Source organism: Manis javanica, chromosome 3 (genome assembly GCF_040802235.1).
Source record: "Manis javanica isolate MJ-LG chromosome 3, MJ_LKY, whole genome shotgun sequence".
Taxonomy (NCBI): Eukaryota; Metazoa; Chordata; class Mammalia; order Pholidota; family Manidae; genus Manis; species Manis javanica.
The window spans coordinates 35,505,503-35,527,174 of record NC_133158.1 but is presented as its reverse complement, the minus strand read 5'-3'; the positions used below and the strand labels follow the sequence as shown (position 1 = coordinate 35,527,174).

The following is a 21,672-nucleotide window of genomic DNA, read 5'->3' as shown; positions in this document are numbered from 1 at the left end:
GAACAAGTGGGACTATATTAAGCTGAAAAGCTTCTGTACAGCAAAAGACACCATCAATAGAACAAAAAGGTACCCTACAGTATGGGAGAATATATTTGTAAATGACAGATCCGATAAAGGCTTGACATCCAAAATATATAAAGAGCTCACCCACCTCCACAAACAAAAAACAAATAATCCAATTAAAAAATGGGCAGTGAAACTGAACAGACAGTTCTCCAAAAAAGAAATACAGATGGCCAACAGACACATGAAAAGATGCTCCACATCGCTAATTATCAGAGAAATGCAAATTAAAACCACAATGAGGTTGTTAACAACCATATGATAATAAATATGAGAGATGCCCTCTCAAAAAAAAAAAACACAGGGGGTCTTCTTACTTTTTGGTCTCAAGACCCCTTTACTCTTTTTTTTTTTAATTTTGGCATCATTAATCTACAATTACATGAGCAACATTGTGGTTACTAGATTCACCCCATTATCAAGTCCCCCCCGTACCCCATTACAGTCACTGTCCATCAGCATAGTAAGATGCTGTAGAATCAGTACCTGTCTTCTCTGCTATCCTGCCCTCCCCGTGCCCCCCACCCCCACATTATGTGTGCTAATTGCAATGCCCCCTTTTCCCCCTTCTCCTTCCCTTCCCACCCTCCCCTGTCCCTTTCCCTTTGGTAACTCTTAGTCCTTTCTTGAAGACCCCTTTACTCTTAAAAAAAAGGGAGGGGACCTCAAAGAGTTTTCTGTTTGTGGGTTATTAGAGATTAATACTTGCTTTATTGGAAATTAAAACCCAGGATGTTTCTTTGGGTTTTTCATTCCTAGTGTGAAAATCTGTAATGATTTTTGACTTTTAAAGACCTCAGAGTGTTTAACTTAAAATATTCAATTCTTTTTCCTTAAACTCTAGTTTCAAAATGATGCTACAATTCAACTGATATCACGATACTCTAGGAAAATGTTCTGCTGCCTAAGACACAATACAGTACATTATGACCATCTATAAAGCTAAAAGGAAGATAGTTTTCATCATATTTTCACCAATAAGATTATGAGCAGATTTTTCATCAGAATCTACATTGGAGGCCAGCAAGTATGAGTTGATGGATTAGCAGTGTTGAAGGGAAAAAGCTGTCACCCAGAATTCTAATCTGGAAAAACTGTCCTTATAAAAAATGAGGAAGAAATTAAGACATTCCCAGATAAACCAAAGCTGAGAAAGTCTGTTGACACCTGACCTGTCCTGCGTGAAGGAAGTCCTTCCAGTTGAAGGACACTAGGCCATAACTCAAAGCCTTACGAAGACATAAAGATCTCTGTCTGGTAAATGGAACTGCACAGACTATTATAAAAGCTAGTACTATCATAAATTTGGTTTGAAGCACCCCTTTTTGTTTTCTATATTAAGAGATTAATGTATTATAAAGCCCAATTATTAGCCTATGTTTGGACACAGGATGCATAAAGACGTAATTTTGTGATATCAATAACTGAAAGGAGGTAGTCCCAGAGCTGTAAAGAAGCAGAGATTTTGTATGTTATTAAAGTTAATCTCATATAAATTCACATAATTCTGTTATTACTAGGATGTTAAATGGTAACCACAAAGAAAACAGTCATAGAATATACACAAAAGGAAATGAGAAGGGAATTAAAATGTTCTACTATAAAAAATCAACTAAGTGCAAAAGAAGACAGTAATGCAGGAATGACAGAAAAAGCTACAAGCTATATAGAGAACAAACAGCAAATTCTTTATCATAATTACTTTAAATGTGAACACATTAAATTTCAATCAGAAGGCAAATTGGCAGATTAGCTAAAAATACAATTATTTGCTGTCTACAAGAGACTGATTTTAGATCCAAAGAAACAAAGTTGAGCATGAGAGGATGGGAAAAGAGACAACAGTTACCAAAAGGGAGGAGGGGTGGCTATAGTAGTATCCGACAAAATAGACTTTAAATCAGAAAAGGTTATAAGAGAAAGAGAGGGACACCATATATTAATAAGAGGTTCAACACAGTAAGAAGATAAAACAGTAAGTATTTACACACCTAATGACAGAAAATTAATACACATGAAGCAAAGGCTGACAGAAAGAAATGGAGAAATAGACACTTCTACAATAACAGCTGGAGCCTTCAATACCCCATTCTCAGTAATGGATAGAAAAATCAGAAAGAGGCAGAATCCAAGGTGGGACTAACAGTTACCAAAGGGAAAGGGACTGGGGAGGATGGGTGGGGAGGAGGGATAAGGGGATCAAGGGGCATTATGATCAGTGCACATAGTCACATAGTGTAGGGGGGGCATGGGGAAGGCAGTACAGCACAGAGAAGACAAGTAGTGACTCCATAGCATCTTACTATGCTGATGGATAGTGACTGTAATGGGGTGTGGGGGAGACTTGATAATGGGGGGGAATGTAGTAACCACAATGTTGCTCATGTGAAACTTTCATAAGATTGTATATCAATTATATTTTAATTTAAAAAAAGACTAATAAAGCATCACTCCTGTCAAAAAAAAAAAAGATAAGTGAGGAAGTAGAGGACATGAATAACACATTAAGCCAACTAGATCTGACAGACGTGCACAGGAGCCTACCCAACAACAACAGAACACACGCTCTCCTCAAATGCATGTGGGGCATTTTCCAGGATAGGCTGATGTTAGGCCAGAATTTAGGTCTCCTAGATTTTAACAGGTGGATGTCATACAAAGTAGCTTCTCTGACTACAATGGGATGAAGTTAGATCAGTAACAGAAAGAAAAGTGGAAAATACACAATAACATTGTGTAAATGAAACAACAGACTCTTAAAAGAACCAATGCATTCAAGAAGAAATCACAGGGAAATTAAAAAATACTCAGTGATGAAGGAAAACAAAACATATCAAAACTTACAGGAAACAACAAAGCAGTGCTAAGGAGGAGGTTTATAGGTACAAAGACATTAAAAAACAAAAAAGATCTCAAATCAACAACCTAACTTTATGCAACTCAGGGACTAGAAAAAGAACCAACTAAACCCAAAGAAAGCAGAAGGAAGGAAATAATAATGATTAGAGCAGAGATAAGTAAAATAGAGAACAGAAAAGCAATAATGAAAATCTACAAAATCGAAAGTTGGTTCTTTGAAAAAGTTAACAAAACTGACAAACTGTTAGTTGGATTGACTAAGGAAAAAAAAAAGACTCAAATTATGAAAATCAAAAATGAAAGTGGAGACACTACTTCTGACTCTACATAAATAAAAAGAATCAGAGTACTTTGAAAAATATATTCCAACAAACTGGATAATCTGGATAAAATGGACAAATTTCTGTACATATAAAACCTAGCAAGGCTAAATTGCACAGAATAGAAAATATGAATAGACTCATAACTAGTAAGGAGAGTGAATAAGTAATCAAAACTCTCTTGACAAAAAAGGCTCTGGGCCTTATGGCTTCACTGGTGAATTCTCCAAACATTTTAAAGAACTACCACCAATCTTTCTCAAGCTCTTTCTAAAAATTCAGGAGAAAGAACAACAACAACTCATTCTATGAGGCCAGCATTGCCTTGATATCCCCCAAGTATCTATGGATCATCTTCCAGACAGTCACCAGAGGATTCTTCTAAAATATCTAGCCAGACGTGTTCTTTGCCCAGAGACTTGAATCTGGCTCCTATGAGATCTTTCTATTTCCTGTGTAAGAGAGGACAAGTGGTACCTCCAGAATCAGGCTGAACTCCTATGGAGCCCATCCAAGAGCCTCAGCCCACAGTAAATGGGCCACATCGTAAACTGGACATGGTTGAAGGGGGTATTATTAGTGAAATGAAACACCATCCTAAGCAAACGGCTCAGGACGCAGCACAGAAAGCCAAGGAGATGGCAAAGTTAAAGACGGACTCTGGAAAACAAGAAGGCCCATGAAACTCTGACCAGAACCCAGGGAAGAGAAGAAAAGATGCATGAGAGTCAAAATGGAATATTCCCTGAGCTGAGGTAGCATGTCCTGCTCATGCTGGGCTTGCCTCTGACCCCAACTCAGGATTCCAAGGAGGTGAGTCTCCAGGGACTGTGGTGGATGGAGAAGCAAAGACAGGACCAGGAAGTGGATGTTAACTGTGTGTCACTCTGTCACACACCATCCCACCTACAGTTCATTTAATAGGTCCCTTACCTGGGAGACTGAGATCTTTGCTCCCATTTCACTGTGGGGCAGATATTCACTGCATCTCATTGGTCTTCATGCCCTTAGTGGGCAGCCCTAAGACATGCATACAGTTAGTGCTCAATAAAGACTGTTGAATGACTGTGAAGTCTGAGGTTTGACAGAGAGTAAGACAAGCAAAATTCAGTTCAGAACTGTCTGAACCCAGTGCCTCTACTGCTTGCATTCCATGGTGCTAAGAAATGCTTGCGTGCCTCCCGAGGCCCTGTGCTCAGCCATTGGTCCAGCACCTCTGGGCACAGCTGTAGGAGAAGCCCATCTCCCTGATTTGGCGCCAGCCCCCCATTCCGTCCTGGAGGCCAATGGTCAGCTCTATTTGGCACTGCAAACATTCCCAGCCTCATTTGCCACCTTTTGCAATTTTCATATGTCCTTGCCTACAGAGTAAATGGCACACTCTCATTTTGGACGTGGGGGGGAAAGGCCCAGTGAATTACAAAGGCTGTCTTGCCATGGTGGGGAGCAATGGGAGGCGTTCACAGGAACATGGATGACTTGTGACGAGACGCTTTCACTTACATGTATTGGGGCCAAGTAAGACATTTCTGACCAAGCCCGCATCCTCTAGAGGTAGCTCCTTGCTCCCCAAATGAGCAGCCCTCAGGCTTTACTGGATGCTCCCTGCCCTGAGCCACTTGCTGGTGTCTTTGGAAAATGCCAGTCAGTGTTTCAGAATCCCACTCAGAGGAGGTGGCCTGTGGGGAACCTCCTCATTCAATGCTTTTCTGAGGATTGATCAGCTCACTTGTGAAGAGGGCACTGCCCGACACTAGCCGCTGACTGCCTGAAGAGGCCGTATGTTCCTGCTGCCCCTCAGAATCCAGGTTCCCAGGGCCCCACCCTGGACCTATGCAGTCAGGTATGAGAAGGGTAGGGCCTGGGAATCGGAATTTTCAACAAGAACCACAGGTGATGCTGACGTGGACACAGGCTTTGGTGTGCGACATCCCAGCTCTGTACCTGAAAACCACATTATTGTAGGGAAGCTGTTCAGTATTTCTCAGACTCAGTTTCCCAGAGCTGGAAAAATGGGGCTCCTCATCACTCTCTTGAAGGCGTGGAGTTGGTGGCATAGATGAGGCAAGGCCCCGATGCATAATAAATGCTCATTAAATGGCACTTATTCATATTGGTGAACATGGCTTAGTTCATTTCAAGGGGCTGATAATAACCGGGAGTGGGGGGAGGGGAATAAAAGGTAATGCCCTCAGCCCGCAGAGAGTCCTTGAGCTTAAATACCGTATCAGCGTTCTCTGTGGGCCCTCCGCGCAGCTATTCATTCTTTGCCAACTCTAAACTCCGCAAAGCTCTCCTCTTCCTGCCGACCCCCCTGCCCCCACTCCGGATCCTCCCCCTGGATGGAGTGAAAAGCAGACACACGCTCCCTGGGAACAAGGAGCGAAAGTCCTACGTTTGCAGAATGGTCGAAAATGAGTCATTTCATTTGTGGAGAATGAATACATCTGATCTTGCAAATGTTTCGCCTCGGGGACAAGTGGCGCACACGAATTCACAAAGAGGCTTCTCCAGACAAAAAAAAAACAACAACCAGTTCCCTGTCGCTCTGGGAGGCTGAACAGCCAACCAGGAAGGCGGTGCCTCTGCTCACTGGAGGCTAAAGGGAGACAATCTCGCCAAGCAGGGACCAAGCGGTAGGGCTGGGGTCCAGGAGGGTCCCTTAGGGTTCATATCCTTAACATTCAGCAAAGACCATCAGCTCTTGGCGTCCGTCAGCGCCTTACACAGCCAAGGCTAGTCACATCCAGACACGGCCTTTCTGGGCACCAAGCGCAGCCCCTTCTGCCCACTCATTTGACTCGGGGTGTGTTTGTGGAGGGGGGAAGAGAGGGGTTTCCACATTGAGCAGGGGGGATGGTCTACTTAAGTTTTTTCCTTCCAATTTATGGTCTGAAAATACTTAAGTCCTGAATCCAATTGATAGACATTAATTTGTGCCTGTTCTGTGCAAGGCATCGTGCCCTGAGTTCCTGGTGACACCAGGGTGAATTCATTCCACTGAGGCCTGCCTGCGCCTGCTCTGTGCCTGGCAGGTGCTGACCCTGGGGCCTCATCCCTGGTCTCTTACTCTGCCTGGGGGGTGGGGGTGTGTGTGAATAATGTTCAAGTCCCTGGGACATGAAGCAGTGTGAACATGGAATCAGATGTGAGCACAAAAGGCCACGAAGTGCAAGCAGGGGGAGAGCACTTCAGAAGGGGGCCCCTCCAGCTTTAGGGCAGCTGGGTGAGGGGGAGCCAGAGACAGGCCTGGGGCTGGCTGGGTGGAGGGCGGGGGAATCGGCTCAAGTCACACGCACAAGCCAGAGGGCAAACAGGGAATCAATGAGCACATTTACAACAGCGAGTGAGTAGCACCCAGGAGAGCGAACCGGCTGCAGTGGGAGGTGCCAGGCCAAGGGGGCCTCAGTGAGAACCTCAGCTACAGCCTGATGGGCAGTGCGGATCCCTGGGCAGGACGCAGGAAGGTCGCTGGCAGACTGGAGCTTTAGAATGCCTCCTTGGGTGGGCCTGGGGGCAGGGGTGCTGAGACCCCGGGAGAGGGGCTCACTCAGGGCAGACACCTCATGACATTCGTCCCTGGAAAACAAATCGTGCAGCTGTCCAGGGGGTGGCAGCCTGAAGCATGGAGGGTGGGGTGAATCTGAGCAGCCTGGGGGCTTCCAGTCCTGAGAAGAGGGAGGCCATTACAGTCACATCCCTCTGCTCAGGTGGGTGGTCACAGGGTGAGACAGACCAAGGCTGACACCTGTGTGGACAGAGACCTGGGGACGAAAAACAGGACGAAGGCACAGTCAAAGCCTGGCAACAGCATTTTAAAGTCCTAGCAATGTTTCCTGCCACAGCTCTTGGGCCTGTCCCCAAAAGTCCACACAGCAGAGTGTTCTAGAAGCCATTAGGGGTTCTTCAGCCCTGTAGGGACTAAAACACAGACTTCTCCGCTGGAACTTATGCCAGTGTTCTCCCTTGCCCGGCTCCTCCTCTCCCAGTGTCCTCTGGGTGCCATTTGGCTCTGGCTAAGACACATGTTTGCATCTGCACAGCCCCGGCCCCCACTCCTTTTCGGAGGCGCTTCCTTAGTGGAACCGTGCAGCCAAGTGATGACAGTTCTCTGGGTCCCTGCACATGCAGCTCCCCCGACCTGCCCTACACGCAGAATCATCCTCCTGATTCAGGGCTTGTTTCCCACATCACCTGCCTTGCAAAAATACCTCCCTGACATCCCACCCCATGCACTGCTGAGGCAGGGGGTGGGTGAGGGGGGCATGGCAGCCAACCTCTGTTCAGGGTGGAATGCTCGCCCCCACACCTGTTCATTCATCCTGCACACATCCATCTCCCAGCTCCCACCCAGCTGGGAACTTGGCTGAACTCACAGGTGAAAGCCCGCTGGTCTCAGCGATTTCAGCAAAGGGCCCCCATCATCACCCATTAACACCCTTCTGGGTGAGTGTGTCAGAGAGGAGAGGGAGGGCTCAGGTTCCAAGGGAGCTGAGAGGGGATGGGGTGCTGTGTTGAAGGGACCTCCCCCTCTTATTTCCTGTGCGAATCCTCCCCCCTGACGTCGGTGCACACCCCTAGTGACAGGACGCCTGCTGCTCTGTGCATGGTTATCTTTAATGAATTGTTAAAAAAAATTCAACCAAGTAAATCTGAAGGTCTTGTGGGCTTTATTAAGGCATTCACTAATTAGGGAGCATCTCTCTGCTTACTAGATGGTGTGTGCCTATTCATGAACTGTTTAAGAAAGCCTACAAGACCTTCAGATTAACTTGGTTGAATTTTGTTTTTTAACGGATTTGGTGGTAGCAACAGGAACCAAAGCGACTCTCCTACGGCGTTTGGGGACCATGAGAAGTGCAGGCGTGGTATCTGCAGCCCTCTGAGGGCTGTTGGTCGCTCTTGGTTGAGTTCTGCTCTGTCTGCACTGAGTTCCCAGTCTAACTGGTGTTCCTTATAGGGCAGGTGAGCTTGAGCTGGTGGACGGTGCTGCTTGGGGCCCCGCTGAGCTGGCAGTTCTGCCTGGAGCTTAACTGAGCAGAAAGCTCCTCCCAGAGCCAAGCCCTCTGAGACCACAACTCCCTGGTCAGCAAACCCCAGCCACGGTTCCACGGGGAATTGGTGGTGGCGCACACAGGATGACCTTCCCTTGGCCAGGATGCACAAACCTTTTTTGGTTATTCCTGATGTGTTGAGGCAAACATGTTAGTCTCTTACGTAAATGAAGGATATTGCTAGCAGGGGTCTTGGAGGCCAAAAAGCCATAAATTGGTGCACATGGGGAGAGCACCTACAGGCTGTCAGAGCACTTGCATCAAGGAGATGCCTGTGATGGCATGAGTCGGTCTCAGAATGCGTTGAGACTGACACTAGATCGCCCGCCAACCTCAGGAAAACTACTGTGCGATGAGGTATGCCATAAACCATGCACAATCCCCAACCCTGTGGCACATTCCTCTTAGGTATTAGATCCCACTCCGAGACACCCAAAGACTTCAGCTAAATTATTTAATTATTAAATTATTTTCATTAAATGATAAGGAGTCAAGCATGTCATCTTCCCGTACTAAAAACTGGTTCTAGAAGCTCTGCATAGCTAGCAAAAATGGCAAGATCTCACGAAGCTCGTTTTGTGTCCTGAGAACTTGGCTTCATCTCCATCAGATTGGAGAATGTGTGATCTCACAGAAAGCAAGTTATACCTTGTTAGCAGCCAAAGATGGCTGGACAGAGATGTGGGTTAAACTCCATTTGCACCTAGGGTCCTGCCAAACTGTTGCCAGCCCTAAGAGGTATTATAACCCTGAATAACTGTGACCATTATGAGGAGCATTCCAATTAGATTAAATCATTTAAGAAGTGCGCTTAAAGAATTGAGTAGCTCTGCAGTCAATAGTTGGCCAGATTGGAAGTTGATACTTAGAACTTGACAGGAATTTTTCTTAAGGCATCTGTTTGTATCTCTCTGTATGTCCATGTGCTTTACATATGTGACAGTTTTTACCTCTGGATGGTATTGCCAAAATTAATTTGTAAAGAGCTCTATTGAATTGGTTGAAAAATAAGTGCTTATAAATTAAGCATTTCTAAATCTCAGAAATATAATAGAAACCAACCCAAACGTTTTTCAAGTTCATGTGCTCTACGGTAATTTTGGTAAATTTGTTGGTTTAATAAAAATACACATGTCTTTAAGATTATCAACATTAAGTATATTTTTACTTCACCTAGGTTCACTAAGAATCTGTTAGAAAATTTATCTAGAAAAAATGGCTGACTTTGTCTAATACTCAGTAAGGTTTTTATAGGTAATCTAAAGAATATGTAAATTAAATAATATAAATAAGATTAAAAGTTTTTAGGCAAACCTTTTACATAGCTACCCTAAATCCTTTTGGTAACCTGAAACCTTCAAATTTTGCCAAGTTAAATTCATTGAGTATCTATATCATTTTTTATGTATGGTAAAATATCAAAACATTAATAGCTAACCAAGCCTAAGCTTATCTATTTTTGTCTTATTACAGAGAAACTAAAGATAAATTTGGGTCTATTGTTGGTAAACATGTCTTATACTTTAGTGAAAGTTTGTACAATGAAGAAGTATATGTTCCTACAAATTATGAAATACATTCATAAATTTGCCAATCTAAAGAATGCTGGTGTAACAGTTCACAATTCTTACTACCTAGTTTTCTCCAGAAATTAAGGTTTCTAAAAGTTAAGGATTCTAATGAGTGTAAAGACACTAGAATAATGAGATCATCTCTGCATGCAAGAAAGATAGGATGTGCGCTTTTAGTAAAAGAAGGTCTGAGGTATGGAAATGCATTTTTGTTGAGAGAAAAGAAAGTGAATTTGTCTCAAAGTAAAAATGGTATGGGAAAAACTCAGGACAAAATCTAAATGTAAAAAGAGAGTTGTAGAAGGTTCGTAGAAAAGGAATCTTAGGAGAGGAATTTTGTGCATGGTGAGGACTAAGATTGAAATAAGTAAGTTTTAGTATTAAAAGTGCACTGCTACAAGGTTAGAATTTGGTTATCTCTCTCTTAAAAAGACAAAGTTTTCTGGACTATTAGTCTGCTCTTGATAGGAGAGTACAGAAATTTTTTCTTTGTCCTCAGAGCAATTGCCTAGAAAACAAAATTGTGTGTTTTATCAAAATAATTTCCTGTGCTTTATGATACTTTTATCATCAGATATTTGATTGGTTAAGAAAACTGAGTCTTCTTAATATTCAAAGAGCTAAGCTTTGCTAGTATATGTAACCTTCTGTATTTGCCTGTGAAGTCTTTAACTGTCACTTTGGTTAAACAGATAATTAAGTATTGTTTCACGGTAACTTACGTTCTTATTTGACCAAGTGTTTGAAAACCTTCTGACAAATTTCCCAAATCCAAATCCTAAATGAAGTCTTTTTGACCTGGAACATTCCAAAGGATTTATTAGACTCATTAGGCTTATTTGATATGTGAAATTACATGGGAAGCATTGTCAAACAAGGATTAATACTAAGCCTTCTTTATGTTCCATCTGAATACATATATAAGTATTCTAGAAATTATGTGGGAGTCCTATAAACCTGATATGTCCTATATAATGGCTTCATTTGTAATTATTCTCTTCCCTACTGAAATTGCTATCATTTGAACACCTGGACTTCATTCAATTGCCACTCAGCCTGAGTTATCAACATGCTCTTGCTAACGTGCATATGTCTTCTGGATGGATTGAAACCTTCACCTGCTGCAAAGCTGATGTCCTCACAGTAGCAAAGAGACCATTAGAAAACGTGTTGCCCACTTGGGGTAGACTGTCTATAATCTCTAGCAGTGGAGGCACCCTCTTTACTGAGCAAACCACACAAGCTTCAACGAAAGACTTCTTGGTCTCAGACTTAAACATGTTGAGATGATGGCACTTCCCTGGCTTAAGGCATTATCTTTGGCCTTGCTGATTGTTTGCAATACCTGCTTTGGAAAACACAAGATCACTCCGTGTGAGATAGTCACCAATGGAACAATGTCTACAGGTCTACAACCTTTTGCTGATCCCTGGTTTTCTCAGGCCAATCTAACCTCTTGCGCTCAAGCCTGTCATCAACAGGTGAAAAGAAACCCTCCCAATCGCAGCCCAGAGGAAGGTCACAGTCTAGAGCCTGGTGACTGCATATTCTGGAGACCTCATCAGAGCAAGACAGCCCTCGAGTCCCATTAGAAGGGACCTTACTAAGTGCTCCTGAACCTAGGGTTGCTGCAAAATTAGAAGGCACGCAGCCTTGGGTAAACGTCTCAGAGTGCAAGTCGGCTCCACGGGACATCCGGTCCTGTACAGACACAGGTCACCTCTGAGGCAGGTTAACAAGGAAGAGAAGAAGCTGCCATCGAGGTGGACTGCTTCGGTCCACAAAGATGGATTGAAGCTTCATACTTTTAGAAACATGAAACCCTTCCTTCTGTTCCTTTCCTTTACCCTGGCAGTGGCCTGGAACCCGAACGCCCTCATCTGTACCACCCAGGCCATTGCTGAGGCTAACCTCTGCACCAACTATTTATTTCAGGCTAGGAGAAAATCTAACTGTGTCCTTAACTTTTCACAAGTGAAATGAGACATCTCATTGGTCCACTTGCCTAAATTTACATCATCTAGTTAGAAAGGACCTTCCAGAGGCTCCCGCCATTCCTTCTGGCAGGTCCCTGCCTCCCTGGTTAGGGACATATGTAGATGAGACTATGACCAGACATCTCTCCTTAACTCTTAAAGACATTGCAGATTTCCATTGCACGACAACAGCTGCCTGACAGCGATCCTTAGATCTTCTGGCCAAAGTGTTCCTGATAATAGGACAGCCCTTGATTATCTGTTGGCTGAACAAGGAGATGCCTGTGCTGTGGCCAACACCACCTGCCGCATCTAGAATAACACTTCTGGGGAAACTCAGTTACACAGGATTGCAGAACAAGCCACTTGGCTCAGAATAGTGACTCTTTCAGAGGGACCTTTCTTTGATTTATTCAATTTTGATTGTTTTGGGTCTTGGGAACCATGGCTCCAAAGGGCACTCCAAACATTTGGAATTATCCTGCTTATAGTTAAAATAATCTTCCTGGCATGTTGTAGCCTCTCAAAGCTTTCAGTGCATGAAAACAGTTGCTAACCACCGAGCAGGTGATCTCCTCAAGACTGGAACCTCAGGGGAGAACCAATGAGAATGACCAGTTTACAGACCGTGAGCCTAAAGTCGACGTCATGTCCACGGACACCCCATAGATCTTGCCGGAACTACACAGGGGTGGCGCTGATGCCTTATGTTGTGAATATATCTCTTGATTAAGCCAACAGTTTGCTCCAAAGAGGAGAGTTAAAAAGAAAACCACAGGCCCAACATGGGGTCCCTTTGGCTAGGCCAGGTCACCAAACTGGGACTTAATAACTCACCCAGTTGCAGTTTCCACCTCCCCAGAAATGGAGTCAGTCAAGAATTTTCTGATCAGCATCAGTAAGATAATCTGTCACCTGTGCCTCCTCCATCCCCCAAAGGAAGATGAGGTAGTCCACCTAATAAGATCCTCTTGTCCCTGAAGGAAGGTGACCTCACCTGAAATAATCCTTTTTTCTGTTTGACTTCCTCATCCTGCCTTTAAAAATCTCCCCTTTCTGCAGCCCTTTGAAGCATCTCTACTTGCTAGAGGAGATGGGACATTGCCTGACTCATGAATCATTTAATAAAGCCAATTAGATCTTCAAATGCACTTGGTTGAATTTTGTTTTTTAACAGAAATTTCTGGATAAGTAATACATTTGTATGGTCCAAGCTCCACAACAGCACAGGACACACTCGGAGGCAGCTCACAGCCACTCCTGTCCGAGGGACCATTCTGATAGCGGTGAGCATCTTCTGCCGTTGCTTATTTATGCAAACGTTTTTAAGCAAGAATACATGTTCTCCTATCTGACCTTTCTTGCCCAAAATGAAATGTGAGATGCATGCTGTCCTGCACCCTGCTTTGTTCAGGGACCAAACACCCATTTGCTTAATAATCAAAGGGGCTTCTTCCCCAATGGCATGCAGATGTCTGCTCTCACAGGGGTGCAGTGATCGCAGCTCCACCTTGGGGGGCCTTTGTGGACACTGGGCTGCCCCACAGTGCCCAGCTGGCCTCCTCCTTTATCTCCCACCCTGGCTGCTCCATCGCCCAGGGCATCTCCTCTCACCGGCTCAGGCTGGAGGTGACCTGGCCCTTGCCTTATCCCTCGCCCTTGGATGACACCCTGTTCAGTTCCCCTTGGGAGTGCTCTGTTTCCTGCCAGGACCCCACCCCTCCCATTCTGTCTCCCTGGCTCGGGACCACTGCTACCACCCATGTGTCCCAGGCTAAGCCAAAGCCGAGTGCTCCGGGTACAGAACTGAGTCCCCAGGACAGCACGCAGCACCTTCATCTCCACCTTTCACTGGGAAGGCTGCCCTGGAGGACCTCACCCAGCCTGAAACTCCTGGCTCCAGGCCTGGAATGAGTGTCTTGTCTCCCCAGCCTGGTCACAATAAGACACAAGCCAGCCCAAGGCCTGGAGTCCCATCTGCTGCCAGCTGCAGCTCCTGGGGTGCTTGAATTACCTCCTCGCCTCTCCTCCCCGCTCCCCACCAGCCCATCACCTCCCATCGCCTGCGGTCTTCTTGGTTCCTCGGCTCAAGCCTTGAGACTTGCCGGGTCCCAGCCCCTGGGCTGAGGCACTAGCGCCCAGGCATTCTGGCTCCCGCCAGCCCCTCCCCATGGTCCAGTTCATGCCCCCAGTTGGAATTCCAGCCCATGCCCACCCCTCTGCTGGAGAACTCAAACTGCGGTCTGCTCCATGTGCCGTGGAGACGCGCCGTCAGACATCCCAAAGACTCACCCCGCCCCTCAACCTGCCCCAGGGGCTGTGTGAACTGAGCTTCTGGTGCTAGGTGGATCACAGCCCAGGCAAACCAGACATCACCACCACCAAGCCTGATGACCTCCACAAAGGTCACTCCAGAACCAGGAAAGCCTGTGCAGCGCACCAGCGCTCTCAGCCCAGGACAGCCAAGCCCACAGACAGAGCACCGCCAAGGGCCTTGGGCGACAGGCCCAGGCCAAGAGCAGTGAGGGTCAGGGCGCGGGCCCATCAGAGAGAAAGCAAAGCACATGGTTTCATCGAAGGCGCCCGCTCCCAAGACACAGACGCTCAGAGAAGCAGAGGACACACATACCTGACACCCCGGGAGATTTCTCCTTCAGACCTGCAACAAGAGAGAACAGGCATTTAGAACGACGTGTGATGCGGGGACCCAGGAGGCCCCCAGATGCCCTGACATCCTTTTTCCAGCCTCAGCAGATGGCCCCCAGGCCCCGCCCTCAGGATTTCATGTAGCTTATTTCCACCTAGAACTTGGCCCAGAAAGCCACCTCCTCCTGGAAGCTTTAAGGCTAATTTCCCACACCCTTCCATGCCCATCACCTTGACTGTAATTGAACATCCCAGGAGTTGGGGAGCAACCCTTTAGTGGGGGCTGTGGTTCCCAAATTCTGCACCCTGGGCCCTGCGAGGCAGCAGCTGAATGAGCGAGTGGCTGGCCTCACTGAACCCCCTTCTTGATATTTCCAGCGTATTTCCCCACTGCCAGCTTGATTTGCAAGTAACCAGAAATCAATTACACCGCTTTACAAAGGACACAAGCCTGAATGTCAAGAAACTGGACAATTAGATCATATCATGCACACTTGATCTTCGTGGAGACTGTGAAAGACACAGCATCCACCGACAGCGACACCTTCCAGCTCTGTCAGCCACAGGAAAGAGCTCTGGGCCCACCCTTCCCGCAGCCCAGGGCTACGGCTGCGGCCGGGCTTCCTGCGTCTGCAGGAGCAAAGGGCTGTGAGCAAGCACATTCAGGGATCTAATCCCTGGACACCCCAAACTGGATTTTATTGCCAGAGAGCTAGAGAAGTAAAACACACTTAACCCAAAGTCAGACGACTTTTCTTTTGGCAAATTGCCTTTTCAGTCCTTTTGCAGACCAGCTGCATGGCCCCATTAGCACTGAAGCCCAGGGACAGCTTCTCCCCGGGAACCCACCTTACTGATCTTAGGACATCAGCCAGGGTCCCTTCCTTGTGTCAGCTGTGTAAGTGACAGATGTGTGCCAGGCTGTCTTTCAAACAGTTTAATGGTCCGGCGCAGGGCAGTTTCTCTAAGATGCTATAAAGGATCTTAAACACCAGTAGTTGTGGGCAGTCTGAATGCCTCTGGCTGACAATGGTTTTCGCCGCAGCTACATAAAGCCTCCCAGGACCACAGGACACTTCCTGTCTCACCGTGGGGGCAAAAGGGGAAGTAATACCAGTAACGACAATGGGAAACCCTTCTTGCTTGGCCTGTGCTCCCAGCCCTGGGCTGGACCACAATGCGTGTGACCAACTATGTTTACAGCAAGCTGACAGGTCTTTGTGCCCCCACTGCATTGGGCTTCCTGGAGGCTGCATGACCAGCCAGGGCACGGGTGCGTTCGGAACCCAGATTTGCCAACCCGACCCACACCATCCATTTCCTGCTACACTACACTCTTGCCATGACCTCCACAGCCAGAGAGCAAACCAGACTCCCTCTGCCATGTTAGAAGTCGGGAGAGAGGTTACGTGGGATGGACGACTCAAGGGCCCCAGGGGCTTACAGGCGCTGCCAACGCTTGCTGTCTGATCTGAGTACTGGCTGCCCAGTGGCAATATCTGCGACTTACAACAAATACATGTTTGGTCGTTCCGATGACCATGATATATTTCTCATGTATATTTGCTATTTCCCCACAGTTCCTGGCTCACAGCTTCCCAAAAGCTTGGAATTTCCTGAGCAGTAAGAGCATCCTTTGTCATGATATTTGATCTCTTGTCCTCCGTTTCCAGAATCGCTTCAGAGCCACAGAAGTGAAATGGGTGTCTTATTCCTACCAAGCGCCTCCCCACCACAGCTGGGGTTTATGTCAATGAGGCAATTTTTGGAAAGCCCCTAAGGATGAGGGGCTGGTTGTTTTCCAGGGGCCCAGCCATGACTAGAGGGGTGGAAGCTCCAGTCTCCAGAGGAGGAGGGAGGCTGGACGTTGGACAATCACCGAAGACCAATGACTAACGATTTAATCAGTCATGCCTGTGTGATGAAGCCACCATAAAACCCCAAAGGATGGGGTTCAGAGAACCTCAGGGTTGGGGAACACAGAGATTTGGGGTGAATAGCGCTCCCGGGGAGGACGTGGAAGGTCTGGGCTTTGTCCTATGCTTCTCTCCCATCTGCCTCTTTCTGATCATATCCTTTTATAGTAAACCTGTAATAGAGTGAGTCAGCTGGCTTCCTGGGTTCTGTGAGCCACCCTAGCAAATTAATCAAACCCAAGCAAGGGGTCATGGGAACCTCTGATTTATAGCCTGTTGTTCAAAAGTACAGGTGACAACCTAAGCTTGTGATTGGTGTCTGAAGTGGGGACAGTCTTGTGGGACTGTGTCCTTAACCTGTGGGATCAGACATGATCTCCAGGTAGTGTCAGAATTGAGTTGAACCATAGGCCACCCAGCTGGGATGGTTGCTTGGTGGCATGGCAGCCACCCCAACACACATGTGCACACACACACACACACCAGAATTGCATACCAGCATCTTCACCGGGTAAGCCCACAATATGAAAACTCACCCTGCCACACGCACAGGACCCAAGCACCCTTCAGTCTGGAACAGCTCACTCCAATTTCACACCTTCTGTGGGCTCCAGCCCTGTGTTCAAGGTTGTACTGGCTTGGGGAAAGAGAAGTCAGTATGTGCTTTGAGGGCAAAAAGATGTGTAGCCTCAGAAGCAATGCCAAGCAATGCTACCTAGAAGGTGGCACGTTTACTGCAACATGTGGCTAGGACAGGCCCGGGTCTGTGTGGTCACCAGGGCCCCGGAGGTGGGGGAAATGGGGAGATGTTGGCCAAAGGGCAAACAGTTGTCGTTACAAAGGCTGAGCAAGTCTAAAGACCTAAAGGACAGCATGATGACTACGGTTCATAATACTGCATGGTAGGCTGGAAATGTGTGAAGAATAGATTTCAACATAAATTTGCACCATAAAAAAAAGTGTGGGTAGATGGACATGCTAATTAGCTTGGCTGTAATGATCACTGCACTATGGATATGAACAGCAAAATATGTTAAATGTATCATTTAAAAAAAAGATGAGGTCTGGGGCATGAGTGATCAGCAACTGAACCCGGATGCTGTGACTCCCACGATGGCAGACATGAACCCCTGCCAGGTTCAGGCCTACCCTTCCCAAGGACTGGCACCTTCTGCTTTCTCGCTCTTGGAAAACAGCCACCAAGCTTGGAGGAAGCCCACAAAGCACCACAGAGGAGGACGGAGGCCCCTGGCCACCAGCCCCAGCTGAGCTCCCCGCTGCCAGCAATCGCCACAGGGCCCCCACTGAGGTCCCAGGCAGCAGAGGGTTGTCCCCAGGTCCTGCCTAAACTGTGAAACCCCGAGGAAATACATGATGGTTGCTGCTTCAAACACGAGGTTTCAGGGGTTTGTAAATAGCAGGAAACCCGAGCGCTGCCCCAGCTCTGCCTCGGGGCACGCCAGCTCCTTGTGTTCCCGTCACCCCGGCTGTGCTCTAAACATCTGCGTCCTCACAGAGTCACAGGCTGAAGCCCTGACCCCCAAAGGGGGCTGTCCTGGAGATGGGGCCTGAGAGGAGCTGCTGAAGGTTAGAGGAGGCCCTGAGGGAACCCGCCCAAGAGGAGAAGACACCAGAGCCCACTCCCTCCACCATGTGAAGATGCAGTGAGGGTGGCCGCCCTGTGCCAGGGAGTGAGGCTTCACCACAAACTGCCCTGGCTGGCCTTTGATCTGGGCCTCGCAGCCTCCAGAACTGCGAGATGATGAACCTCTGTTTCAGCTGCTCTCTCTGTGCACTTTGTTACAGTAGCCGGGGCTGGCTCATCATTCTGCCCAGGACTCAAGGTCGCTGCACACACCCTTCCTCCTGCCTGGAGTGCTTCGTGCAGTTAGCACCTCCTGAGCATTGGTCACTCACAGGGACTGTGTTGCTCACTCTGGGGCATTTTGACTGACAGATAAAATTATCTCAAGATGATATATGAAAGTAACCACCTTCTGCTAACTCAGCCAGGCCCCCCACCCCATGCATCCCTCTCAAAGCGGCCCACCCCGCCTCTGTCCCCAAAGCAGGAGACAGCCTACTGTCTTTGAATAATGGTTTGATTAATACACTTTCTGCTTCCCTGGCTCATCACAGGGCCTGGCACATGCAAGTGCTCCCTGTTAGGAAGGCGCTGGCAGCAGCAGGAAGGTACGAGTTCTGTTCCCAGGCACCAATGCCAGTGAGTGTGCGCCTTGGCCTCTCACCCTGGGGAAAGCCAGCCGCCCTGTGCTGTGAGCAGGGGACAGGCCCAGGTGGTGAGGACCACAGGCCATCTGCCACCAGCCACACGAGTGAGCTTACAGGTAGATTTCCCAGCGCCTCAGATGACACTACCTCAACCATGATCTCATGAGATCCCCGAGTCAGAACCGGCCAGCTCCACCATCCCTGGGTTCCAGGCCCACAGAGGCCCAGGCAATTGTTTGTTGCTGTAAGCTGCTAACACTGGGGGCGTTTCTTATGCAGCAGTAGATAGCCAACACACGACTCTGCAGCGCCTCTCCATGACACCACCCCACTGGGCAGCCTTCTCTCAGTGCCACTTGCAGTGGTCTTAGTTATGTCTGTTTACTGTCTCTGTCTTCCTCTTTATGAGGAAAACTCCATTCAGACAAAGGATCTGTTGGGTTCCCTTCAGGGTGTCCAGCGCTGAGACACTGCAGGGGCTCCTGGCAAGTGGCTGAGGTATAGTGACAGCAGTGCCAGGAGCTCCAGCATTCTGGGACGTTCTGTGTCTGAGAAGCCAGCACCCACCGGGAAACAAGAACAGACCCTGAGTCAGACCTTCCCAATCTCAGCCCCGGCCTCGCCCCCCACTGCCTGCCAAGCCACCTCAGAATGTCACTCAACCTCTCTGAGCTCAGTTTCTTCCTCCGTGGATTGGGGAGGACAGTGACAATTAGCCCCCAAGTGTGCCATAAGGAGGTAAGGCATGTGCCTGTACACAGTGGCTGATCCCTAAAGCTGCTCCTCTCACCACCTGCCTACAGGTGAACTATGGACCGTGAGCTCCCGGCCACTAGGCCACTGGGCAGCTGCTTGTGGGCAGGCCTGCAGTGCAGAAGCGAAGGGTGACTTCAATAGCAGATGGTACACCTCCACACTCCAGCAAGCAGCATGGCACCGAGCACCAAGCAGGCTCCAGGGGCATGTGCGCTGGCTGAAACCTCATGCACTAGCAGCAGCAGACAGCAGAGCATTTGTGAAACCAAGGGTGGCATATTCAGAGGATACCCTTTAACCCCATGGCATGTCAGGGCCAGACCTAGGGCAGAAGGAAACAGCAAACGACATAAGCAGAAGAGGCAGAGAGGAGGGGCGGTCACGGGGGCGGAGGAGGCCTGTGTGCATGTGGTCAGGCATCAGCACGGCACGGCAGTGGGTGTCTGGAAGTGTCCTGGAGCCCTCTCCTGCCAGTGAGGATGAGAACCAGGAACAGGACAACTATCCAAATGTGAGGTCACAGAAGCAGCCACCCAGCTGTTCACCCACTGCCTGGGGACTGCCCCCAGCAGGTCTTTCAGAGCCAGGATGACACTTTACATGTGCTCACACTTAGGTCATGGCTGCCCCAGACTAAGAAGAGAGGTAAGGACTCTGGCACAAGGAGTTTATTTGGAGGTGAGGCAAGAGGAAGAGAAGGCAGCTAAGCGTGACTGCTATTAAGCTTCCCATGATGATGGGCAACAGGACCCGGGTCACCAGAGAGGCCTGGGAACCAGTGCAGAGCAGTCAGCGCTCTCCCCCGACGGTATGCCTGGTGAAGTCTGCTCTAAGGGGACCGGGCGTCTCTACACCTGCCACACAGGTGGCCAGGGGGTCTCCAACAACAAGGACAGTCCACAGGCAGAGAAGTGCTGGTGCTTGGCAGTGAGGCTGATGTGCACTGAGGCAGCTAGGGCGAGGGGCTCTGACAGCCAGGTGCTCCCTGGACCAGGGGGTTGCCTCCTGCTGTCCCGGTTACAGCAAAATGGATAACTGAGCCTTCATGTGGCCTTCAGAAGGTCAAGGGTGCAAGTGGTCGTTTCTGCCACTCTTGTTTCGATTCTGTAGTGGATCTTGCAGACTGACTCATTCTATGTGTGTGTCAACACCCTCCTCCCATGCCTTGCTGTACATTAGTCTCTGGAGAACAGGAATCTACATTTCCCAGCCAGGGTTATGCAGGTGGCCTCAGCTCCTCTGCACAGATGCCAGCCAGAGATGTGGAAGGTGGAAGTGAGGAACACAGTGCCATGGAGAGATGGGGCCCCTGGCTGGCTCTCCCCAGCAGCAGGGTCCAGTGTCTGGGCCTGAGCATCACAGGCAGTGGAGTTTCCATGGCAACAGTCCCCAGTGGGGTCAGGTGCCTGTCCATCCCATATTCCCCCTGCGATAGGCCCCCTGTAGTCCTGGAATCTCAGCCCTAACACCCAGGAATAAATCTCCCTTCACACAAACCACAAAAAGTGGATTCTGTCATTTGCAACTAATCACTCTGACTGATACAAATTCGGATTCTGAAATCACCTCTATTGTTTTCCTTGTGTGGAAGACATACAGAAAAGCTTAAGAAAAACAAGTAAAAATCATCTGTAATCCCACCACCTGGAGGTAATCGCTGTAATATTCCTGCATGTTTATTTCCAGGCTTTGTTTGCCATTTTTTTTATACAGTCAAAATGAATAGTTTATATTATTCTATGGCAGCTTCACTCGATGACTGGACTATAATATGTTCCAGGGGCCTTGTCCCCAGGGAGCCTTGTCAGCAACCTAGACCAAATCGGGTTCCTCTCCATCTTTTTTCAAATCACCTTACTGAGACGTGATTGCCATACAAAAAACTGTGTGCATTTGATGTACACAATTTACTGACATTGGAGATAAACATATACATCTGTGAAACCATCACTACAAACACACCTTAAACCCATCCATCGCCTCTAAAAGTTACCTCCACCCTCTTTATCATTATTGTTTGTGGTAAGAACACTTAACATAAGATCTACACTTTTAAGAAGAACAAATGAGGCCCAAAGTCAGTAGAAGGAGGGACATAATGAAGATTAGAGCAGAACTAAATAAAATCAAGAAGAATAAACCAATAGAAAGAATCAATGAAAGCAGGAGCTGGTTCTTCAAGAAAATAAATAAAATAGATAAACCCCTAGCCAGCCTTATCAAGAAAAAAAGAGTCTACACACATAAACAGAATCAGAAATCAGAAAGGAAAAATC

General features: G+C 47.7%; 1 protein-coding gene across 6 annotated transcripts in view; it reads right to left on the bottom strand.

Annotated features, from left to right (window-relative positions):
- Positions 1–21,672, bottom strand: part of IQSEC1 (IQ motif and Sec7 domain ArfGEF 1) — a 376,498-nt gene that overhangs the window by 236,607 nt on the left and 118,219 nt on the right. For all 6 annotated transcript variants that reach the window (XM_037023623.2, XM_037023626.2, XM_037023630.2 and 3 more), the window contains exon 2: positions 14,476–14,505. In XM_037023623.2, the coding sequence (XP_036879518.2) occupies positions 14,476–14,505 (30 nt within the window). The remainder of the gene's footprint in view (positions 1–14,475; positions 14,506–21,672) is intronic.